The 23,174-nt window shown below is 44.7% G+C and overlaps 1 protein-coding gene across 2 annotated transcripts in view; it reads left to right on the top strand.

Annotated features, from left to right (window-relative positions):
• GALNT16 (polypeptide N-acetylgalactosaminyltransferase 16) overlaps window positions 1–22,105 on the top strand; it is a 76,048-nt gene extending 53,943 nt beyond the window's left edge. Inside the window, exons 8-16 of one of the 2 annotated variants that reach the window (XM_071427149.1) lie at window positions 712–796; window positions 1,828–1,931; window positions 5,432–5,558; window positions 6,492–6,584; window positions 8,662–8,745; window positions 9,776–9,917; window positions 11,197–11,313; window positions 18,396–18,535; window positions 20,895–22,105. In XM_071427149.1, the coding sequence (XP_071283250.1) occupies window positions 712–796; window positions 1,828–1,931; window positions 5,432–5,558; window positions 6,492–6,584; window positions 8,662–8,745; window positions 9,776–9,917; window positions 11,197–11,313; window positions 18,396–18,533 (890 nt within the window). In that variant the 3' untranslated portion in view covers window positions 18,534–18,535; window positions 20,895–22,105. Of the gene's footprint in view, window positions 1–711; window positions 797–1,827; window positions 1,932–5,431; window positions 5,559–6,491; window positions 6,585–8,661; window positions 8,746–9,775; window positions 9,918–11,196; window positions 11,314–18,395 lie in introns of both variants that reach the window. The other variant, XM_071427150.1, reaches the window with a different exon arrangement.
• Window positions 22,106–23,174: the final 1,069 nt, after the last annotated feature.

Raw genomic sequence — 23,174 nt, forward strand, 5'->3', positions numbered from 1 at the left:
TATGCTGCATGGACCCTGGAGTCTGAAAGGCACTTCCAGTTGCTGCTTTGATCTGCCAGGCTACCTTGTGGCATCTTCTGGAAAACATTTACACCTCTCCCCTCACTGAGCTGAGCCTCTTGCAGCTGTGTCTGCGTTCACCACACTGCCTGGTGCCCTTCTACATCTTTTATGGCTGGGGCTCACTTCTGCACTGCTTGCCAGCCAAAGGCTAGCTGTTCTTTGGCTACCCTTAACAATGGTACAAAGTTAGTGACTGTGCTGTGCTGTACTATTCACCATAGGCCATCTGTAAGTACATGGTAGTCTTGAAAGACATGGTGGGTACAGTGATCTGCAGGCATTTGTTCCCAGAATATATCATATCCTACAAAGTCCTTTATTAAAGCCTCATAACTCTGGCAGACAGGGTTTGCCTTTGGTAAAACAAACTGGCTAGAATAGAATTGCATCTCAGCCTGACAACACTCTCCTGAAGGTGTGGAGTGAAATTGAGGAGAGATCTGTAGTGCTAAGGAATGATGGTGCCAAGACAGAAGCTGGAGAGGTCTGCATTAGGATAGGCTATTGCCATTTTGGGAAGACTGTGAGGGAGGTCAGGGAAGGAACATGGGGACAGCCTGTGATATAACAGTGCAGGCTATCACTGAAAGCTATTAGTACTGTTTTTACAATAAGAAGACCAATTTGGCTTGTCTTTTTCCTTTTCAGGGTTTGACTGGAGCCTTCATTTTAAGTGGGAACAGATTCCTATAGAGCAGAAGATGTCCAGAACAGACCCAACTCAGTCTATAAGGTACACTCTGACACATGAGGTACACTTCTCCAAATACCTTTACTAAGCCTTCACCTGTGTGGCAAGGAGAGTACAGGGACTGCCTTGCTGAGGACAAAATGCCACAGTGTTGATGTTGATGATGACAAACTCTTCATGTTATTTTCTGAATACATTGAGGTCTATACCCTAAATGTGAGAGTACTGCTCTCTGAATTTTGTAAGAATAGTGATTATTTACTATCATGCACACCACCTCTACAAGCCACCTCTTCTTCTGTATTTTTGTTCTTGTGTTCTCCCTAACTCAACAGTCTGAATGCCTCAGAAATCGCTTTGGGTGTTTTTAATTTCATCTTTCAGATGAAAACTTAAAGAATGAAGCAGATAAACAGTCATCCTGCATGGGTAAAGCAGATCAGAAAACTGAATCTTACCTAGTAATGTGGGCATAGAATTACTCCCACTACTAAATCTGCATGTCCACAGACAAAAGAGGTTCTGTTGGCTGGAGCAGTTGTTGCCAGCCTCACTGCAGGGTACATGGCTCTGAGACATGTAGAATGTAACAAATCCTGATATGAAGAATTATGGTGCTTGTCTTTATAGGCAGACAGCTCCCCATTTGTAATATGAAAGTATCGTTTAATTCCTCTGTGTAATTTGTGAGCTTCTGTTTTACACTCCAGAGGCAACCAGCTTGCTAACAGCAGAGCAGTACATGCAGCAGCCTGTCACACCATGTCTAATTGGTGAAACAGTCATCAAACAGTGCCCATCATTCCTTCACACTGTGCATATTTGTATAAATGCAAAAGACACAGCATTACTCTTGTAGTGCTTGCAAGACCAAGTAACAAAGGCATGAGGATGATCTAGTGAGAGGCATCTCAGAAACCTGCAGCAGGCTCATGTTCCAGCTCTACTGTTTTTCTCTTTTAAATGAGGTATGATTAGTGGTGCCTGGACAAATTGTCTGCCCTTTAAAATTAGGTTTGTGGTGCTACATATATGCATGATTATTTTTTCTGGATTTCTGTTTTCTCCTCCAGAACCCCTGTCATAGCAGGAGGCATCTTTGTGATTGACAAGTCCTGGTTTAACCACCTGGGAAAATATGATACTCAAATGGACATCTGGGGAGGAGAAAATTTTGGTAAGTTTAGTATGTTTCAAGGAAATGACACACTAATGCAGAACTGCTTCCCAGTCTTCATTGCTTACCAGAGCTTTTTTTTGGTGAGAGATCTGATCAGCATGTCAGTGTAAGGTTAGGGATGTAGTCAGGTAATCCCCAAGGGGGTCAGATCTGAATCACTGTTCGCATAAAGTGTGTGTGGTCAGGGCTACACTCTCCTACAGGCATATGTGCTATTATACAGGAGCTTCCACAGTACAAGAAAGAAAGAGGTTGTTTAAATTGTTGCTTGTTTTTGGAGAATATTCCTCTAGTTCTTCACATGACATTCTGTGTTGCCACTCCTGCAGCCTCTTCTTATACCTATTCCTCTCTTGCAGATAAATCTGAATTGCTCTCTCAGCTCAGAGAGATATTTTTCCTAATTTAACAAGCCTCTTTGTAAGTGGAGTTTGGTTACAAATAGACTCAGAATGCAAACATTTAGAAGCATACTAGGGCATCACAAACATCTGAGGAATTCAGTGTAGTCTGTCCACTCACATGCTGTTTTAGAGTATGGTGCTTAAACCCATCTCCTTGCACTTAATAGTGGCACAGATATGCCAGGCATCTCTCTTGGCCCTGTGTGAAGGGATGCTGCAATGTCACCAGGTGTTAATGATAAAAGCAAGATGAGTGCTAAAGAGAGGTTCATGGATACCTCAAGTATTTGGGGCATTAATTTAGAAATGGTGCAGATGGAGCTGAGAAGATAAAAGCCTTACTTTTTGTAACCAACTTAAGTAGATTTCTCTGTAGCTAACACTGCAAAAAAAAAAAAAATCTCTTTGTATAGATTCCATAAATGTCACAGATTTTATTTACATAAAAGCTCTCAAAGAAGGATTTGTGTGGTGTTTCCTAGCACCTGGAGAACCAATTAGAAAAAATGAAATAGTCAGGAAGAGGAAACCTTTGTTTCTCTGAACACAGCTGGGAGAGCTGCCTCTTTCTGAGATGCTTTCTAAAACCATTAAATAATATCTTGGGCTGATAATAGACTCTCAAGGTACCACCTTTTAAAAACAAAATGTCTAATAATGAGTGTTCTCTGTTTTCCCAAATCTTAATTCAGTTTTATGGTATTCGTTATATTAAAAAGAGATATGAAGTGGTGCTTGCATAGGAATCTCAGCAGTCCTAGTAGCATCAGCTAAGCACTGTGGCAGAAGTCACAGGAAGCCTTAACCCAGGCATGAAGATCCCTCCCTTATGTGTCTCAGGAGCAGAGTCTAGCTCAGCTCCTTGCCATCACTAGCCCTGCTCCAGCTGCAAAGCCAGCCACTTGGCCATGCTGCCAGCCTCTGAGCTGGGACTGTGTAGAAGCTGTAAACCCCAAAGACGGAGAAGGAATATTTCTTAATATTCTTCTGCCCATCTGGGAGTCCAGTGTTGTAGTTTGGTCCTTATGTCAGTAGCATGATGCTAAGTAGAGCTCTCTGCCATAAGTAGCAGTAAATTATTTGCATGCTCACAGCCATTCTTCTATATAGAGCTGATCAAAACCACAGAATCACTCCACAGAATTTGCTTCATTCTCCTTGAAATAGCTCTTGTAAAGCCTGGCAGTGGCTGGGCCAGGCTGTATGTGACTCAGCCACATGTACAGGGCTTGCCAGTTTTGCCTTGTTAGGAGGTTTTTCTGTAAACTCAGTGTCTTCTGTCACTTTACCCTCATCCTCCATCAAGTCTGTTGCTGCTGAAAGCAGAGGGATAGAAACCAACCTGGATTTGACAACAAAATGTATTAATTTTCCTTGAAGAATTCAGAATGGTTAATTTAACCTCTTAAAAAACAGTTTACCGTACTTAATTGAAAACTGGGTTTTCTGATCAAGGAAAAATATTGATAATGTTCTGAAACATTATTTATACTAAATACTACAATTTTGGGTGGGAAGGGACTGTTTGAATTAGGTCCTCATTTGTAGATTAGAGAGTGGTTCTGTCTAAGATGGTGTGAGAAATCCTCTCTTTGGAAATGGGCATCACTTTCAAGTTACACATGCCAGACTGAGAGTTCTGGTTTTGTTGTAGGCCAGAGTGAGTCAGAAGCTCATTCCAGGAGAGCAGATGTCAGCTGGACACATCACCACACAGAAACTTATGTCTTGGGGTTTTTTTGCTATTTGTTCATTCCTAAAACCCTTCCTCTCTTCAAATCTGGAACTCCCTGTTAAAAAGAATCTGAAAATAATTAGCTCTGGATAAGAGTCAGGAGAGAAAAGTGCTGGTAAGAAATACTACAAAATGCATTCTAACCAAATGAGGTCTTTTACTGAGAAGCTGCATTAGATACACCATCTCCCCTCTCCCTGCAACTCACTGTTTGAACTACCTCTCAGTATGCAGAGAGGAAAGTTATGGAGAAAGATGAAGGCTGGGAAGATGTTAGTGTGTGTACATGGTTTCAAACATCCATTAGATCTGGATACATAATTTCTTTTTCATTTCTAAGCATCAGAGCTGCATAAATCTGGCATTACTGGAGGGAGATCCCAGCTGAGTCAAGTTTTTGAAGTAATCAGTCTATACAATATGAAGCCCCCTTGGTAAAGACAACCAAACCACCCAGCTAATTTTCATTTTCCTTCTTCCTTCTCTTTTTATCACCACATGAATTGAAAGTGCAAAACCCCGCTGGTGTGGTTTGGTTGTCTTTACCAAGGGGTTTTAAAAACAGTGAGGACAGACCCAAAAGCTTGAGCAAGGTCACATACCTTCTGTGATGCAAATAAGTGCCTGCCCGTCAAAGCTCCATGCTCTTCTAATCTTTTAGCAAAATGTTGAATTTAGTTTCAGGATAGGGTGGATTTCTTCAAGTAGAGGGATTCTCTCTGTATTTTCAGAGTCATACTATATGAGATTGGTATCTGCTCTGAGCAGTTCCCCCAGCAGAGGCAACTACAACACAGTCAGTTGCTCTAGTTCATTAGTAATAGAGCCAACCAAAATGAGAAGAAGGAACTATTGCAGGGTGGATAACATACAGGTATGAGGGAGAGGACTGAACTCTAGACATTGACTCCCTGTACCCTCATCTTGTTCTGTTCTTTCCCCTTATCTTCTAAACTCCCTTTCTTCCTCACATGATTTGCTTTACACAGTAAGTTCTTCCTTTCTAATTCTATCTGTGTGCAGGGATGACAGTAACAAAGTCTGAAACAGGGGCTGTGTGTGGGATTGGTCTCAGTCTCTTGCCAGATGCCATCCTGAGCAGCCTTGAAGACCTGGTCAAATGCAAAGGTGTCTCACTGAAATGAGACCAAAGAGGAGCAGGACTGGAGAAGGCTTGGAAGTCCCTGAGCTGCAAGAGTTGCCTCCATTTTAACAAAGGGAGGACAGTTTCTCTGCTCTCACCATGGCATTGCTTTCCCTGATTTTACTGATGCAGGCAATACACCTAGAGCAGAAGGGCAAGAAAATTGCCCTTCTCAGGACTGTTGCAGCTGTATGACTCTTGGGGTCTCTTCCAGAGCTCTCTTTCCGAGTGTGGATGTGTGGTGGCAGCTTGGAGATTGTTCCCTGCAGTCGAGTGGGACACGTGTTCAGGAAGCGTCATCCCTATGACTTCCCTGAGGGCAACGCGCTGACTTACATCAAGTAGGTGTTGGGTACTTCCGGGAGCAGCCAAGGCCACCTTTGTCTTGGGCATGTCTAAATAAGTCTGAATTCTCTGTTGTGCTTTTCCCTGGTAATGGAGAACAGCTTGTGGCTGAGCATCTGTTCTCAAGGGAAGGATGAGTTGCTGTTTTCTGTGAACAAAACCTGTTCCCTTCTCTGCTGTTGGTATTAGTGTTTCTTATTCCTTCTCAGTCTCTGGTGAGGGGCATGGGGAGCAGTATGCCAGAGAGACATCCTGGCCATTCACAGATGCTGCCCTGTGACGTGTGTGGAGGTATCAGCAGCCCTTGGACATCTCTGTTGTCTCTGAGCTGTACGTGCTCTAAGATAAACCCTGAGGACAGCTTCTACTGCAGCACAGCTGGGAAGAGAAGAGAGATGAGATGAAGGGCTTGACAATGAAAGTGGTCAAGCACTGCTTCAGGGCCCCAGGGGGTGGTAAAATCTCCATCACTGGACATCTCAAAACTCAACCAGTCAAGACCTGAACAACATGACCTAATATGAAGCTAGTCTGATTTGGACAGGAGGTTAGATGTTAGACAGAGCTGCTTTCCAAGCAGTATCCCAAAATGTTATTCTAATCTGGGAAAAGGGATACTGTAAATGAGTGTGTTGGTGACAATCAGGCCCGGTGTCTCTGCAAAGGAAGTACATGCAAAAAAGTAATGGTAAACTGTGGCTAAGAAATGTTTAATTTCTGAAGTGTTCTTGCAAGGCTTCGTAGACTTAACACAATCAATCTCTACCCACCCATACTGCCTACTCGGTTTCGTGTTTGGGACTGTCCCCCTCTGCCTGCTGAGGTATAGGGGGTCTGCCCACGCAGGGCCTGCTCCTGGGAGGGCAGGGAGGGCAGGTTCTGCAGCAGAGCTTCTCCTCAGCACAGCATCTGTTCCCCCCTTGGTGCAGGAACACCAAGCGCACAGCGGAGGTGTGGATGGATGAGTACAAGCAGTACTACTACGAGGCCCGTCCCTCGGCTATCGGCAAGGCCTTTGGAAGGTAAGCTGCCCCAGACCTTGGTAGGAGGGCTCTGGTAAACCCCTTGGTAGCAAGAAGTAGTTTTTAGGTCTTCTCTGGGGCTAAGTGTGAGAAATAGAGGTGCTCTGAATGCCTGCCTTGACAAGGAGGTTGTAGCTTGAGTGTGTGGCTAATGAGGTTTGCTTCTAATTCACTTAATTTTTTCCCCAGTAACACTGCATAAATCGTTTGTTAGCAGAAGGCCAAAGGGATCTATAATGAAATTAAAAGACCAGACATTTGAAGTGGCTAGTCAGGAATATTTTTCTATCACAGCATGCAGCTGTTGTGGAAATGTGAGCTGTATCTTGAGCTTGAGCTTAAGTTCCTGTGCAGATGGAGAATCCCAGGGCAAGTATGGCTGGCTGGCACATGGGGCATGTTGCACTTGGTGCACTCCCCACTTTCCTGATGGATGGAGGGTAGTTTGCCTGGTTTGTAGAGCAGGAGAGAGCATGGCTGATGGTAAGATTTAGAAACACAATCTGCAGAATTGTGCTTCTTACAGCACCTTTGCTAAAGCTGTTTTCAGGCCACATGGGATTCATTTTGTCAGCTTAACAGTTCTCTGTGACCCAGAAATCAGTGATGGACACCAAACCTGGGATGAGAGGAGAGCTTGCTGTCTGTGCTCTCAAACTCCCATGACTCCCAAATAAGTGTAAAAATCCCAGGAGTGCTGCATTTCTGTGGGTTTTATCTGCCTGTGAACAAAAGGCTATTGTTGTATCAGTGTAGGGACTTGGCAAATGTGGTTGTATCTCAAATGTGTTTGCACAGGATAATGATGCATCTCCTACTTATTTATGACAACCAGGTCACTTTTATTGCTGTACACTTTTCTTTATTATCATGATGCATTACATATCTTCATAAAAATAGCTTTGCCAACCTAATTTATCAGTCCTTGAGCTGACTGCAGCAGCTGGACTGGGACCACATAGCAAGTAACCCTGCTGCTTGTGAAGGAAACAGACTATTGCATATTGTGTGTGGATCTATTGCTCATGGGTTTTAGAGACAAAGTCTGCAATTCTTGTTTGCACAGACTTCCTAGTGACTTTACTGACAGCATTGGCTGAATAAAAGCTGGAGCAGAGCATAAGACTTCACGTAATCTCCTGTAGTAACAGCTCTGTGAACCTGCATTAAGTCTAGATCTTAGGGTGCAAATACCTTTGACACCATCACTGACAATTGGCCCTAAAATGGACCCTCCTTCCCCTCAATTCCAGTGTGGATATAAAATCTCAGAACGTTGCCCTGAGGTATGTGACTTCATGTATATGTACAGTGGCCTCTGTGGGCTAAGGATGGAGAGGTACATGGGTATCACTGAAATTCCTTCCCAACACACAAATGTAGTGTTAGAGCTTAAAGACAAGAGTTCCTGGTTTCACTGCTCAGTAGGACTGCTGGAGGGAAATCCTCTTCTTCAGCCAGCTAAAGCCAGACAAATCAGCAGGACTGCCACAGCAGACAGCTACTGAGATGTTGAGTTAATGTCCCCTTTTACTCCCACCCTCTCCCCAAACTGCTTAAGAACAAATAATTAAGTTCTTCAGGTCTCAGTTCTCCAACCTCAGCTTAGACCTGCTGCCATGAGCTAGAGACATGTTTTAGCACACACAGATGAATGATCTGAATGTACCTGAGCACAAACACTTTCTGGGCCTTTTCAGCAGCTATGTTGTGCAGGTTTCATGATATGTCTCTTACAGAGGCACCCAGAGGCACACTTTCCTGATCTTACAGCAGTTTTACTGCAATGTATTATTTAACAAGGTAGGACCTGGGCCCTGCCATTGCTCTGAGCCAAAGGAAGTGCAAGAACAGCTCTCTGAAGGTGTTTGCTTTCCATTTCTATTCCCTGCCACTTGCCTCTCTCCTCATCTTCACCTCAGGTCACTGCCAGTGCCCTGAACCCAGCAACAGTTATGTGGGAGAATGAGTAATGGCAAAAAGTAATGTAATTTCCCTCAAACCTCCTGGCCAGTCTTCATTGTTCCCCTCCCTCTTGTTCACTGCCTTATTCTCAGCAAACTGCCTGTGTTTCCAGCATTGCAGACCGAGTGGAGTTGCGACACAAGCTGAACTGTAAATCCTTCCAGTGGTATCTGGAGAACGTCTACCCCGAGCTCAAGTGAGTCAGTTCTTTGCTTGTAGAAATCTCTGAGGGATTTGGGAAGTGGCTCACAATGGGAACATGAGCCTTGACAGCAGTGGGTAAAAGAGAGACTTATGCTTGGAAAAGGTTTTCTCTGTTCTTCTTTTTGGTGAGAAACCTCCTGTGTTTTCCTGGCTTGTATTGTCACAGCTCTGCAAAAGGTCTGCCTTCTGTTCTGCCCCACACAGCTGTCCCTTGGAGATGTGCAACAGTGGTGTTTTCAGAATGTAGGGTGGAGACAAGAGCCAGTCCAGTACACCCCTCCCAATTTTGACTTTAGTCTCTGCCCACTGGATGCTCTGTCTGGAGGGAGCTGAGCCACATAGAACTGGACAGCCTCAGTGCAGAGGTTTGGGTGATTCAGAGAAGGCTCTAAGGAATGCCAGAACCAGCTGTCCCTGTGGCTTCCCCTGCCCTGGGTCAGGACACAGAAGTGTTGTGTCCTTGCCCAGCTTGGGAGGCAGCCTGGGTAGAGCTGTGTTGTTGGCATGTGCAAACCAGCACACATGTGTATAGCTCAGGAAGGGCAACACATCTTTGTGTTGCCCCTCCACCTCAGTCTGTGGCTGTGAGTGGAGGCTGAAAAATCCAGCTGCAGTCTGGCCTTGACAGATCTTTCCTGCATTCCTACCAATGAGGCAAGAATATGTGTTAGCTGGGGAGAAGACTGAAAAGGGGGAGGAAGAAGCAGAGCAAATCAGTGTGGATATGGCTTTTTGCTGGAAACAGCCTCTTTCAGAATTTCAAAATCATCACATGAAACTGCTTAGGGTACCCCTAAAGAGCTTGGTATGCCTTCTGAAACAAAAGTACTAGTCCTCTGACCAAGTGCTCTCTTGATTTTTGCCTCCTCCAGATAATTCCAGTGGACAGCATGATATTGTTCATTTTTTGTCAAATATAGGGAACTGTGTTCAGTCAGGGGCCAATTAAGCCCATATAAATGTGGAAGTAATTTGGTCATTTCTGTGTATGAAGTACCATGCAACTGTCATTTTATTTTAAGAATTCCTGAAAAAGAGTTGATTCCAGGAATAATTAGACAAGGAGGAAACTGTCTGGAGTCTCAGGCACAGGATACCACAGGGACTGTGTTGGCTGGCATGGGAAACTGTAAAGGGTCGGTGAACAATCCACCTGTCACTCAGGTAAGGCAGGCTTCAGTTTGCTGCTTTGCTCCTTCCCTTTTAATTACCTGAATGAAGAGGCATCTCTGGCCTTGGTGGGTTGATATGGAGGTGAAGGAAGAAGGAATTTGATCCTGTAATGATTTCAGTAGTAAGCAGAAAAAGAAGGCCATCTCTCAGAGCTCTGTTGGCTCAACAGACTCAGCAGTCAGGCATAGAATGTGAAGGTTTTCATCTCTCAGGGACAACAGGTGCTCAGATGCTCAGGGAGTGACAGACTCAGTGAGAATCATTTTGGGGCTGTGTGTGGCTACTACCCTGGCATGTGGGTATGAGATTTTTTGGGATTAGAAACATTCCTTGCTCTGCCAGCTCAGTTGTAGCTGCAGATGACTTGAATTGTGCTGTATTGCAGATGTGTTCTGGTATAAAGCACAAAAAGAGTTTAAATAGCTGACCCCAGTGGCAGTAATGTGGTGCAGTTCTCCTAACTGCAGTAGAGCTGTGATGGTATATACAAGCTGAAGATCTGCACTCAGACTCTCTGTTGGTGACTGAAAGTAGCAGCAAAGCAGCTTGAGAAAGTTAAGGGTCACAGTAGGGTATTTTATGCCAGAAAATACATATTCACATCTGTTATCACATATGCACATCTGTTAACAGTTGGAAACTAGTTTGCAGCCAGCATTCAGTGTGCCATTCAACCTGACTCATTGGTCTGTGCCATTACCATCTGAAATCTTTGAAACCTACTGCATTTTGTATCTCTTCCTTGGGGAAAGTATAGTAGTAATATTTGATTGGATCAGGTATTCATCTAGTCAGAGGAAGGAAAACATTAATCAACATGTCCCTTATGCATGCTGGTGATATATGGATATGCTTGCATGTGTTTTGCTTTGCTTAATAATTTATAGGTCCCAGATACCTGTTAGAGAACATATCTGGTGTGTAAAATATGCAGAAGCAGTTGCACATCATGTATGTCAGGGCTCCTTGCTTTGTAGGCATGCATCTGTAAAGCTGCAGAGCAGAGAATTGCATGGGATCATGGGTTAATCAGACACCTCAGATAGTGAGGGGAGCCAGCTGCAGACTTTGAAATGGTGATGATGTACCAAGCCTGAGCATAAACTTCTGATCAAGTGACATCTGCTGTGGTAGGTGCTTCCCAGGGTGCCTTTTGTAGGAAGAAAACAAAAGATGGAGGTTTTTAAAATATCTGATAGAAAAAGCTCTCTCTCCCTCATCTGATCACTGTTGGGATCCTAATGGAACCTTCCTTTTTCTTATTCCAAAGGAGTGGATATTCAGTGACCCTTTAATTAGACAGCAGGACAAGTGTCTTTCCATTGCCTCCTTCTCGACTGGTTCTCAAATCACACTGGAAGCTTGCAGTCAAAAAGACGGCAGACAGGTGGGTAACTGTGCACCTCTCTCTCAGCAGGGGCAAACCCAGCAGTACCAAAGCACATTAAAGTCCTTCCCATCTTCTGCATCTCCCTCTCTGGTGTGTTTTGTAAGCTTGGATGCATGAGAGAGTGTGTGACCAAGCAGGAGGTGCAGTGTGTGAGTGTCTGCTCTGCCTGGGCCCTTGGCAGCAGGGCTGGCTCCTGCTCAGCAGCACCCCAGCTTTGCTTCTTGGATGAGTTTATGTGCAGCCAGATTGGTGCATGGATGAAGCATAGCACCAAAGAGAGGTAGGTGAGGCAACTGCTTTGAGATACCTAAGGGAAGGGTAGTATGTGCTATCATTTGTTTATTTAATTTGAAGTGAGATACCTGTATTCTTTGTGCTGTCTTTGGACATGTGAGCAGACCTTTAAAACTGAGTGCATGCAACTCATTTAAGAGATACTGACTGACATAAAGCACTGCATGTTCCACCTGAACTGCTCCCTAGAGGAAAAATACACAGCAGCAATGTTCCCAACAAAATGCAGCTCTTTGACTTATGCTGTTTCCAAGATGTGCATCCCTGATCTGTCAGGACAAATCAGTCCTTTTGCCTTCAACTCTAGCTAAGGGATGGCCTCTGCAATGGCTGGGGTGCCCTCAGCAGAGATGTGATGTGCCTTTTTATCAGAACTGGGCAAAGCACAAAAGGGAGCAACACAACCCTGGCAGACAGCAGATTGGACTTGCTTCATTCCTAGTTCCCATGCTTCCCTCTACAGCAAGAGAGAACAAATTTTCTGTCATCTAAGACTGTGCTGACTCTGTGCTTTCTGACATGTCCGTTGTTTTGATAGCCCAAATGTAGAAGACAGCTCAGTTTTGACCAGTTCTCATCAGCATTTTATTTTTTCAGTACTTTCTAATACTATATGAATCCTTGAAATTAGTTTTTCCTGAAAGAAAGCACTGAAATTCAGTCCTGCACATTTATGGAAAACCTGTATAGACCTGTGGAGGGTTGGTTAATGCAGAAATGCCTTGAAGAGTTGTCACCTTGAATACACTGGGAAAACTCTGAGTTTGGATTAATCTGCAAGGGTATCCCAGGTGGGCTGTGCTTGCCTGCTTCCTTTTCTTGCTGGCAATCACTCATCCCATTGCTGTGTAATTAGGTCACTTAGTTTCTCTTTATGTGCCTCACAGTATTTCTTCCCAGGCAGCAGAGAGGACTTCAGCAGCTGCCAAAATCAGCTGTCCTTCCCTGCTTCCTCTGTCATGGAAGTACAAGGGTCCCTCAAGGAGGGTGGAGTCAGGCTGCATCAGAAGCCAGAAGAGAGATTAATTCACAGTAACACAAGCAGGCTTATTCTGCTGCTGGAATAGGATTTATTGAGTCTTGATGTGTTGATTATTTACAGGCTCATTATAAAGACATACACACACTTAAGAGTGTGATCTGTTGTTTTCCATTACCTTATGTGAGCAAACTGCACTTACACCAAGGACTCGACCTAGCAGATGATTTAACCAACTGACTCTAAGCAAGGATTTTGTTGAAGCATTTCAAATAATTAGAGACTGATTTGAATTGCAGCTGCCATTCTAAAGTGCCTTGCAGCTGAATGGATAAGGTGGGGTGAAGTGGGAGAAGTGCATTTGAATTTTTAATGTAATTTGAGTTCAAATGTTCTTAAACATTGGGGTTGTTTTTGTAGTCCCAAACTCCCATTTCTGATTTCTGCTTATAAAGCCAATTCTACTTGCAATGCTCAAGTTTGTTGTGTTCCTAGGGAATGTTGTTATGGTTCTTTCCTTCCATAAACACAACAGTAATTGTTGTTAACACTGACATTAGATTTTAATTAGCTAGAAGTCAGTCATCTTGTAAACTATTCCATTCTCTGTCCTCCTGATATTTGAGAGGTTGATTTCCAAGAAAGCAAAGCTGGAAGGAACAAATTCCCTCAGCTGCTCTACAGCTTGCCTTGTCTCCCCATGGGTACTCACAGCCCAAAGTGCAAATGCTGGGGGAGAGCAGTGCTTCCAAACTGTGCATGCGTGTACCCACTTCTCAGTTCAAGTGGGCTTCTCAGAAAGTCAGAGGAGCTGAATGGAGGGTGGAGGAAGGGCAGCTGAGCTCCTTTGCAGAGCTGGAAATGACAAGTAAGCGCCCTGAGTATGTGATGTGGTCTGAGTGGAGGAGGGTGAGCGTGGGCACCTTGCATCACACGCATCACACATACAGCATCCCCAAGCAATGGAAGTCCAGCTTTGAACATCTTTCCTGTCACTGTCATCAGAGATCTGTGGTGAAAGATGTTTGGATTTTTCTGGATGTAGATTTCATGTCTGTGTCTGAGTCATGAAAAAGCAACATTTCTGACAAAAGATGGTATATGTGGGAGCTTTGGTTTTTAGTGTCCCAGGAGTAGATTGGTTAGATCATTATGACAGCATCACACAACTCCTAAAGTTGGTTTCTGCTTTCAAACATGCTGAAGCTGTGCCCATGCTACACAGCTGTTCTGCATTAAGCATGTCCCAAGGACAGATAATTTTTTGTTAATTTTGAGTGCTAAAACCAGTCCATTTGACATATAGGTAATACTCTAGCAGAGGCTTTAGAGTATTGTGATTTGTGTTTAGACTATTACCTCAGAATAAGTCTAGAATTTTGCAAGCAGGAGGATATGAGACAATAGTCACACTTCAGATGATTTTTGGTGCTCTCAGACTCCCTTGGGTTGAAAGAAACCAGAAATGAAATCTATTTGGCAACATGATCCTGTTGATCATTCAACAGCAACAGCTGGCACTGCTAGCAGAAGACCAGCCAAAAGCCATTCTACATAATCAGAACTAGATTTCAAAGCAGATGGATGTTATCCATAATGTTATTTGGAGAATAGCATTTTTAGTTGAGTGCACAATAAATTATTGCCTTCAGCTTTGTTTTTTGGCTCTGACTGACAGTAGGAGTGGTGTTTTAATTTGTGTTATAGTGAGGACAAATAGAAGGCAAAGTGAGAGTCAGACCCTAAAACAAGAGAATGAAAATGAGAAACATTGGCACAATATTTCCCAACAGAACAAGAAATGCTGAGAAATCCTATTAAACAGCTATATTTCATTAAAATGTTCTGAAGGAATGTGACCTCAGCCTGAAAATGAGGACACTGAGTGTTCTGGTGAGACAAACACTATTTGAAATCCTGTGTCCCTTTGTATGCCATTGGGAAATTTTTCCCACTCTACTTCTCAGTGAATATTACCTGAAGATGAATGCAACTTTATATAGAGTATCCAAAAAGAAAAGCAGAGAAAGCCTGTCTATTTTGAAAGCACCTGACTCAGCACCTTCATGACAATAAGCAGGTAAAACAATACTGGCAATATGCCATACCTTGAAAGTCCTTTACAGGAGACAAGAGTTTCTCTTAGTTGTGATTTAGTTTTACAAATTTAAGTGCTCAAAGGAAGACAGTACTTGCTGGATGCTGATGTGAGCTTTTCCATCTTCTGTCTCTGCTCGTGTATTTAAAATCTAATGTTCAAGACCAGCTTCAGGCTGCCCATGGCTCTGCAAATACACTCAATTACAACTTACAGCATCCTTGGCTTGTCCAGTTATCAGCTCTCCATACATTTCTGTTTGAAGTATCTCAGTCCTCATGAACAAAATTTGCCTTTCTCAGCTGTGCCTCCTGAACTTGGCCAATTCCATTGTTTCACAGTTAGGATTTTGAGAGAAACCCTGCACTACCTGGATTACTGGGGGTTAAAAAAAACCTTTTGATTACCCTGAAAAGTTAGACTAGTGTAAACAATTTCAGCTCTTGTATATATTGGATAGAAGAAGACTGGTTATTTGTGACTTTTCTCTTACTTATTGTATGTGGAATGCTTCTATCCAGCCACCTAAAACCAATTTGAAATGATAGATAAAAAACAGGGAGAGAGAGATACGCAAAAAAACTGGGGGCAATTTTGAGTTGACACTGGGGAATAGGATCAAAACACAATATTTCAAAGAAAAAATGGTTTATTTTTTTTCTTCCTCCATCTTCACTCCAAACCTACTCTGACCAGTAAACTGTACTATCTCCATTGTACAAGAAAGGGAGACCAAAGAAGATTTTCAAGCCAAAATTTCTCAGATTGTGCAATGCCTGTATCTTCCAAAGATTTCCTTCCACATACAGTCCAGTCATAATGTCTGGGTGTAGAAGAAGAGAGGACTCCCTGTATGCAGGAGATGTCTACTCTGTTTTTGGGGTTTTTTTGCTAAAGGTGGCCATTACTGCTGTCATTTAAAACTTACCAGTCTAAGCTTCCCTTGTGGTCTGTGGAGAAAGCTGGGCCCTCCCAGAAGGGGCTTGTACCTTGGACCCCTCCATAACTATGTCACCAGGCAACTGGTTTAGACTAAATGGCTCCTTTCTGAGGTGGCTGACAGTGGGAGATGAGTGTCCTGGCTCCTGTTCCCATCCATTGCCACTGCCCACCCTCCTGGGAGCTCTGAGATATCATGTGTCCCTGCAGGGCAGAATGTTGGGCTGTCTTTGGTAGTCCTGTGGTCTGCAGTCAGGCCTTGTGAAAGGTTCAGGTGAAGTCAGGGGAGTTGCTCTGCTATCTCATGAAGGGCAGAAAAGCACAGTGTCTGATCAGAATAGGTAAAATTTGTCATTCTGGAAGTAGCCCATGCATTTAAGATGAGGAGCCCTACTTTGGCTTTTACTGTGGGTATGCTTTATAACAGCTACATACATGGCACCTCCCCACAGCCCAGATGAGCCTCACCTTCAACTCTTGCTTTCTCTCCTCTTTCCCTTCCCCATCCCACCCCACTTTACTTTGAACAAAAGGATCTGGGCTGACTTGACATGCTGGGCTTTCCAGTGGTGTGGCTCTGAGAAGCTGATTGATTTTGTTAGCAGCAGATGTGCTCTGGAGAGTGTTTGCTGCTGTCCTGCTGAGCCTGTTGCTGCAGACTCTCCCTGCAGACATCACAGTTGGGTACCTGCTCTGCAGGGATGGGTGCCACAGGAGCAGGTCTCTCCTCTGAAGGAGTAACATGAGCAAGCCTCCAGTGGTGCTAAGAAAGAAGAAAACCAGTGCCTCTTGGTAATCGGCCTGTTCTCCATCTCAAATCTCAGCATATTCTTTTGCAGCAGGGTCTTTGGTGAGCTGTGGGGTGTGTGGGAGAGGCAGCTGGCAGCTTCCTCTCACACATGCACAGTGGAACATGGAGAGTGAGAATTCACAAATACAGAGAGGTGGTGGGAAAGTGGAGGGCAAGGAAGTAGATGTGCTTTGGAGAAGGTCAGGAGGCTCTTCAGTGGGGTGTCTGTGGCACTGGGAGTCACTGCTGGGGAGGCTGTCGTGCAGCAATGGCACCAGCCAGGCACAGAGCACAGCTTGCCAGGGGGAGAGACCCCCTCCTTTGCACTCCATCATTACAGCTGCTGCTGCATGATATTAACTCTTCCTCAGCTCTTCGTAGGGAGGCTTCTGCCAGATGGGAGCCAGATGGCTCTGGGACCTGTGTAGGCAGTGAGTTGCAGCAGCTGGTGAGGGCATTGTAGTGCAAAGACTGCATTGTATCTTCCTGTCCATCATCACTGCATTCCTCTGCCCCCTTCTCCGTTAAAATCAGCTTCTTCCTGCTGCACAAACAGCTCTCCTTTAGTGTTGTCCTGTCAGACAGGGCTGGCAATACTGCAAACTGATGCTGCCTCTGGTATTTAGACTTGATGAAATATGTGATACAGGAGCAACAGATTACTCTGGGCTTTGCAACTGCCCTGCCCTCCAAGACACATAACAGCTACCAGCCATATGTGAATATAACTGAGTATCTTAAACCACACAGCGTGTGGCAGTCCTTTTGCTATGCTACCCAAGAATTAAAATGTTTGTAGCTTTTGACATTGTCCAGATATTGCAGGAAATTCTAAAATTCCATTGCATATCTTTTCTGCAATATTCTTGAAGTCCATCAGTATTGTCAAACTGTTTCTTTTTCTTCATCAGTCTCATGAGTTAGCCAAAACATCCTCGTAATATTCCTAAGCTCTTTACTGACTGAGCACCCAGACCACAATTCTAACTGGGTCATCTGTGTGACTGAAAAGAATAAAGGGAAAATCCCTGGAGCCTGAACCCCTCAGTCTTCTCAACCTGTTGAGCTCAGCTGTGCCCCACTGGAGATGAATTATACTGCCTTATCTGGGAGATCCCAAATCCACAGACTCATTTCTACTTTTCTCTTCATTATCATTCACAGTGGTCAGGTTTGGGGTTTTTTTCCAGCAGGGATGGAAGGTACAGCCCTTTCCCAGCAGAATTTTAAATTCAAGGTTAGGACTTTTTTTTTTTTCCCTGGTCAGTAGCACAACCAAAGTGGACCTTCAGGAAAGGTATATGAGACCTTTTGAATTTGATGAAAGAAAAGATGAGGGAACAATGGATAAGAGAGAGATCCAGTCAAACATTAGGAAGTGTGATTCTTGCTTTACATGGCCAGGTTGCTTTCAGTGTTGGGAGACATGTCAGTGCTTTGCTTTCCCTAGATTGGGAAACAACTATAGGAGGGTTTCAAGTTTTGGTGGGTATCTTGGTGTCCAGGACAGAGAATGGCCCAGAAATTGTGACTATAATGTACTTTAAAAATGCCATTGCTTGCTGATTTTTGTGTTGATAGCATCACACAATCATAGAATACACTGGGTTGGAAGAGACCCATCTGGATCACTGAGTCCAGTTCCTGGCCCATCACAGGGCACCCCAAGAGTCACATCATGTGCCTGGGAGCATTGTCCAGGTGCCTCTTGAATTCAGCCAGAGCTTGGTGCTGTGACCACTACTGTTGTTTGCTTTCTAGATGCTTCTGAGCATCCAGCCCTGTAACTCAGCTAAACCCTGACCCTACCTTACTGCAGCTATTGTTAGTACAGGAGCCCAGTGATTTAGAGATGCTGCCCTGTGCCCAGATTTTAATTTTCCCCAGCTGTTGGAATTTACTTGGGATTACCCTCAACTTGAAGTCAGGGTTCTGTAGGAGAATGGAAGTAACATCCTGTTTTTTCTGTCTTCTCACAGAAGTGGAAGATGAAAGGCAGTTTCATTCAACACTTTGTCAGTGGTCTCTGCCTGGAAAACCAGACTGGAAGAGTGGTGACCAACCCCTGCCAAGCAGGTGTACCTGGCCAACAGTGGGAGCTGCTACAAGCAACATGATGGTAGCACAGAGATCTCCTTGTTTCTTTGTGCATGAGACTTTGGGAACAGAGGAGATCAGGGAGGGAGGAATGGTTTTGTATGTCTGACCCTAAATGTTTTCATTGTGCTCATCAGTAAGCCACCACTTCAGCTGAGCACTTGATGGTTTTGAGCTTTTCAAAGAAGAAGCTGGGGGTGAGAGGAATCAGGACAGTTGTCAAAATCTTCCCATCTACTGTCTTAAGTTCTCCTTTGTAGCTGATGCCTGTGCACAGCTGCACCTAGAGATGGAGGAGGATCCAGCCCAATACTTGCAGCTCTCCCCATCCTTTCCTTTCTCTGCATCCAGAGTCCACAACCTTCAGTCCAGTAGCTTAGGCTATGCTTGTACAAACACTGGTAGCTCTTTGGCTTCCCTGGCTTTTTGCTCTACCATCATGCACCTATATGTCTCTCAGTGAGGACTGTCCAGAAGAGTCATCATGATCAGTGGAAAGGCTGGGAAGGAGCTAGCAGATCCTGGGGGCAGGTTTGTCACCTCTTTTTGGTGGGCCCATTCCTTCCTCTGCTGAGGTTGGGCAGTGCTGACAAGAGAGATGGAAAAGGGACACTGTTCTACGAGCCTAACCAGGGATTGTTTCAGGGACTATTCCCTGTTGAAGTCTTCCTTCCAGCCTTTTTTATGTGTGGAAGGCCAGCCCTGCCTCCAAGAGTGGCCCAGTCCTGCAGGTTCAGGGTACCATGTTCTGGTGGAGCCAGTCAGAGACAGGTGCCAACCCTTGGGGATGTTAGGGGAGCTGGGGCTGTTCTCTGGCTGCTCTTCTGGTGCTGCCAGCCACTGCCCAAAGGCAGTGGGCAGCGCACACAGACAGATGTGCTGCACATGGCTCAGGCTGTGGCAGGAGCCCACCCAGATCCCCACTGTGAGAGACAGAAGGGGACAGCCCTTAGGTCATAGCAGACTTCTTGCTGCTGGCTGGGCAGGGCCACAGTTCTCATGCTTGTCTCTCCAGCTCTGCATAGCCCCTGTGAACAGAGCCTGGCGTGACAAACCACCCACTCCTTTGTCTAGTTGCTTTTCCTTCTCTCTTTGAGAAAGACAAAAGGGACAAAGACAAAACCCCAAAAGGATTGGGGCTGCTCTACTTTTGACACCCCTCTCTCTTCCTGATGAGCACCCTGGGGAGAGGTTAGCTGGTGAAGCTGAAATTGCCCCCTGCACAAATGCTGCCACAGTGTAGGGCTGCCCTGAGAGAGGCTCCTTTGTGTTCTGGAAATACCAAAGGCACTGGTGGTCTCTAGCTAGCATCCCAATCCTGCTCCCAGTTACCTACCAGTCAGCTCTAGCCACATGTGGGTTTTCAAACCTGCCAAGGGATGCTCACCTATTCAAATAAAGTCCCCACAACTTTACTTTCTCCTAACTAGATCTGTTAAATTTTCCTCTTGAGACTGATTTTGTAAACCAACCCTCCTTTCCAAGAACCTGACAGGGGAACCAGATGGTGGGACCATCTTCATTAGGCAATTGCTTGCCTGGATCCTTTCTGATCTGTCCAGAAGAAACAGGTTGTTCATTTGGATTCTGAACAGCTGTTTGCTTTTGATCATGTTTGTATCTGTTTTTAATTCTTTCTCTTAGTTTGGTATTAGCCCAAACATTTGACAAAAGAACAGATAATGTTCTTCATATATTGCATGTGCTTAGTGTGAAAACTGGACAATGTTTTTTGTTCTTGGTTTAAAAAAATTAAATCCATCATGTGTCAGAGCTCTTATCCTGTCTCCCCCTTCACTTTGATATCAGATCCCCATCTCAGCCCTGATTAGCCAGAAGAATGACCTGCCTGCACTGTGAAAATTCACAAGGGAGTTCCTTTTGATCCTTACAGAATGGTGCAGCTGCTCTTCTCTGTGGAAATGAGGGCACTGACTCTGCAGTGATTTCTCTTTCCTATAGAGAGATGCTTTGGGCCAGAACCACTGAGGTTAGGAGAGGGCAGAGAAGGAAGGAAGGAAAATAGCCTAGGAATTGAATGAGAGCAGGCCAGACAGACCCATTGAGGGCAGAGATGCCACCCTATTAGCTACTGCATTTTTAACAAGAATCTTCAGGAGATGGTCCTTTCAGAATAGCATCATTATGCAGTAGGAGACAGGAACAGTCAAGTTTTTACCTACCTGACTGAAAAATACTGATGCAAAGACAGATGAAGGGCCACTGAGCAGGTACTGTTTGTAAGCTCTGTATACAATGAAGTGTGAAAGGATTACATGTTTTCATCAAAGCACAGCCTAAGTGGGCCATCTGACCTCCCCCCATTTCATTCTCCAGCAGCTTTTGTGCTGCAGCTAACAGCATGTTCACTCCTCTACCAGGTACTACCTCCTTCCTCCCTGCTCCCACTGTGTGTGTGTGTGCAGCTTTCTTGCAGTTCCTCCTTCATAACCACTCTGGGACCAGGACCCAGCTCTTCTACAAACAATGCTCCTGACTGCTGCAGACCACAGAAGCTCTGCTTATTTACAGTGCCCAAGCTCTGGGCCAGCCCTAATGCAAAGGGCTCTTGTCAGCACGGTGGCTGCTGCCCTTGGCTGTGTGTTTGGCCCCTGTGCTGGAGGTTGCTGACTGCCTCTGGGGCAGACACACCTGGACTGGCTGTGTTGATTTATTTGTGCCTCTTTCCTACTGCTCTCCTGGCAGAGTGTGAACTGGCATCCTTCTGGGCTGTAAGCTGGGGCTGCTGAAGATGGGACACTCCTTCTTCAGGTGCTGTGGCCTGGGGGAGGAAAGGGCAAAGGTGGACATATGCTAGATGTTAATAACTCAAATTGCTTGTGGAGTTTGGAGTTTCATTTTTTAATTCAACTGGTTTTGGACATGTTCACCTGAGGTCACCTCCCAACTGCTCACTCTTCTGTCAGCTAAAGCATTGCTTTAGCTCAACACAGACCTCCCCACACATCATCTTTTGGAAGCTGTTGGTTTCCAATGTGTTTTAGCAGTTACTGAAAAAGAGTTACATTACAAAAGGCTGCTGTCAAGTGTGGGCAAACTGAACTTCTTCTTGGAATAAACAAAGTCTTGTTCAAACTCGTTATTAGCATACTCTACACTTCCCTTGCACTGAAGGGAAGAAAGAACAATGTTATCTCTATTTTTTCCCCAAGGTCCATCCAGCGCCATGTTTTGTAACAGGTGTCTGTTAGGATTTCTTCAAGAAAACTGACTATATGTAACAGTCAGACCAAGCAGCTGCTCAGCCTTGTTTTCCTGTTTATTTTAAACAGCCCCCTAGACTGTCAAGACAGAGAATTTGCATTGGTAATACCCTTAAAGAAAGCCGTTACTGTATCAGAGCATCCCCTGTAATTTCCTGTGCTGTGAACCAATGGGAATTTATTTAAGAGGAGCTGAATCTACTGTTGTACAGAAATTGGATTCAAAAGGTTTATTTTTCCCACTCACTTGTAAGTTGCACTTTGCCAGATGTAATTTATGTGGAATCCAGATTAGTTTTCCTTTTTCTTCAAAAAAAGCATGTGCCAGAATCTATTTAATGCCTGGAATAAAATCCATTTTGAAATAAGTGTTTCAGCCTGTTCTTATTCCCCTTTGCTTCCTCTACTGGAAAAGAGTGTCCTTTCTTGCCTGGTGCCTGCTCTGTCTCTCACTGGGTTTGTTCCCAGATGCACAGACTCCAGTTCCCTGCATGGCTTTGTGGGCTGCCTCAGGAGAGATGCTGCTGCAGCAGGCAGAGATGCTTCTGGGATGTAGGGGTGTGCCACTTGAAAAGGACTGCAATACTCCTTCTCAGCTGGGTAGGGAGGCAAGTATCCTTCCTGGCAATTAATGGGCTGACTTTCATGCTGAAAGAAATAGCTGGGGTTGTGGGGAATTAATTCTTCCTGTTACCCCCTCCTTGCTATTTTCCTTAAGCTAGCAGCCTGCCTGTTTTTTACATAAGCCTCCCAAAGACCTTTCTTCTGTTTCTGGCTTGAGGGCAAAGAGGCATCGTCACCCACAGATGTCTCCTAGCATGTGCATTGCTGGGCTTCAAATATTGTGACTCCCCAAGGAGGCTGGTAAGCTTTTCTAACCTCATATTATTTAAAACAAAAAGAGAGGGCAAAAAGAAAAAGAGAGATAGAAGAATAACAAGAGAGAGGGGGAAAAAAAAAGAGAGAAAAAAGGAAGTCTAGCCAGCCAATTTGGAGACTTTAAAATCAGAGCTTAACAGCCTGCCAGTTCACCTGGCAGAAGCTTTTTCAAACTAGGATCAGCTGGGTCTGAGTGTACAGAAAGTAGCTGTGCCAGAGCATCTGTCCAAGAAAGGAGGATGAAGGTATGCTGGAAATCAGCTGGTGTGGGGGAACCACTGCTTATCCATGCTGCCTGATGTTTGAGTGGTGTGAGAACTCAATAAAAAGGAGAAGATTTGGGGCTTTCTCTCTTAGTGCTGCTTTTGTAGCAGCAGATATTTGGGCTGTGTCCCTGGAGCCCTGCCATGCACCCCTGAGTGATGACCACCAAAGTGTCCTGGAAACCAAGAGCTTCCCAAGCTGTAATGATGGCTGGGAAGACTTTTTTAGTCCTGCCTAGGAAAATAATAGGGTTTTGATCTTCTGAAGAGCCAAACTGGGAGGTTGGGAGGGTAG

This window comes from Agelaius tricolor, unplaced genomic scaffold (assembly GCF_023055355.1).
Source record: "Agelaius tricolor isolate 1412-34295 unplaced genomic scaffold, bAgeTri1.0.p SCAF_5, whole genome shotgun sequence".
In the NCBI taxonomy this organism is placed as follows: domain Eukaryota; kingdom Metazoa; phylum Chordata; class Aves; order Passeriformes; family Icteridae; genus Agelaius; species Agelaius tricolor.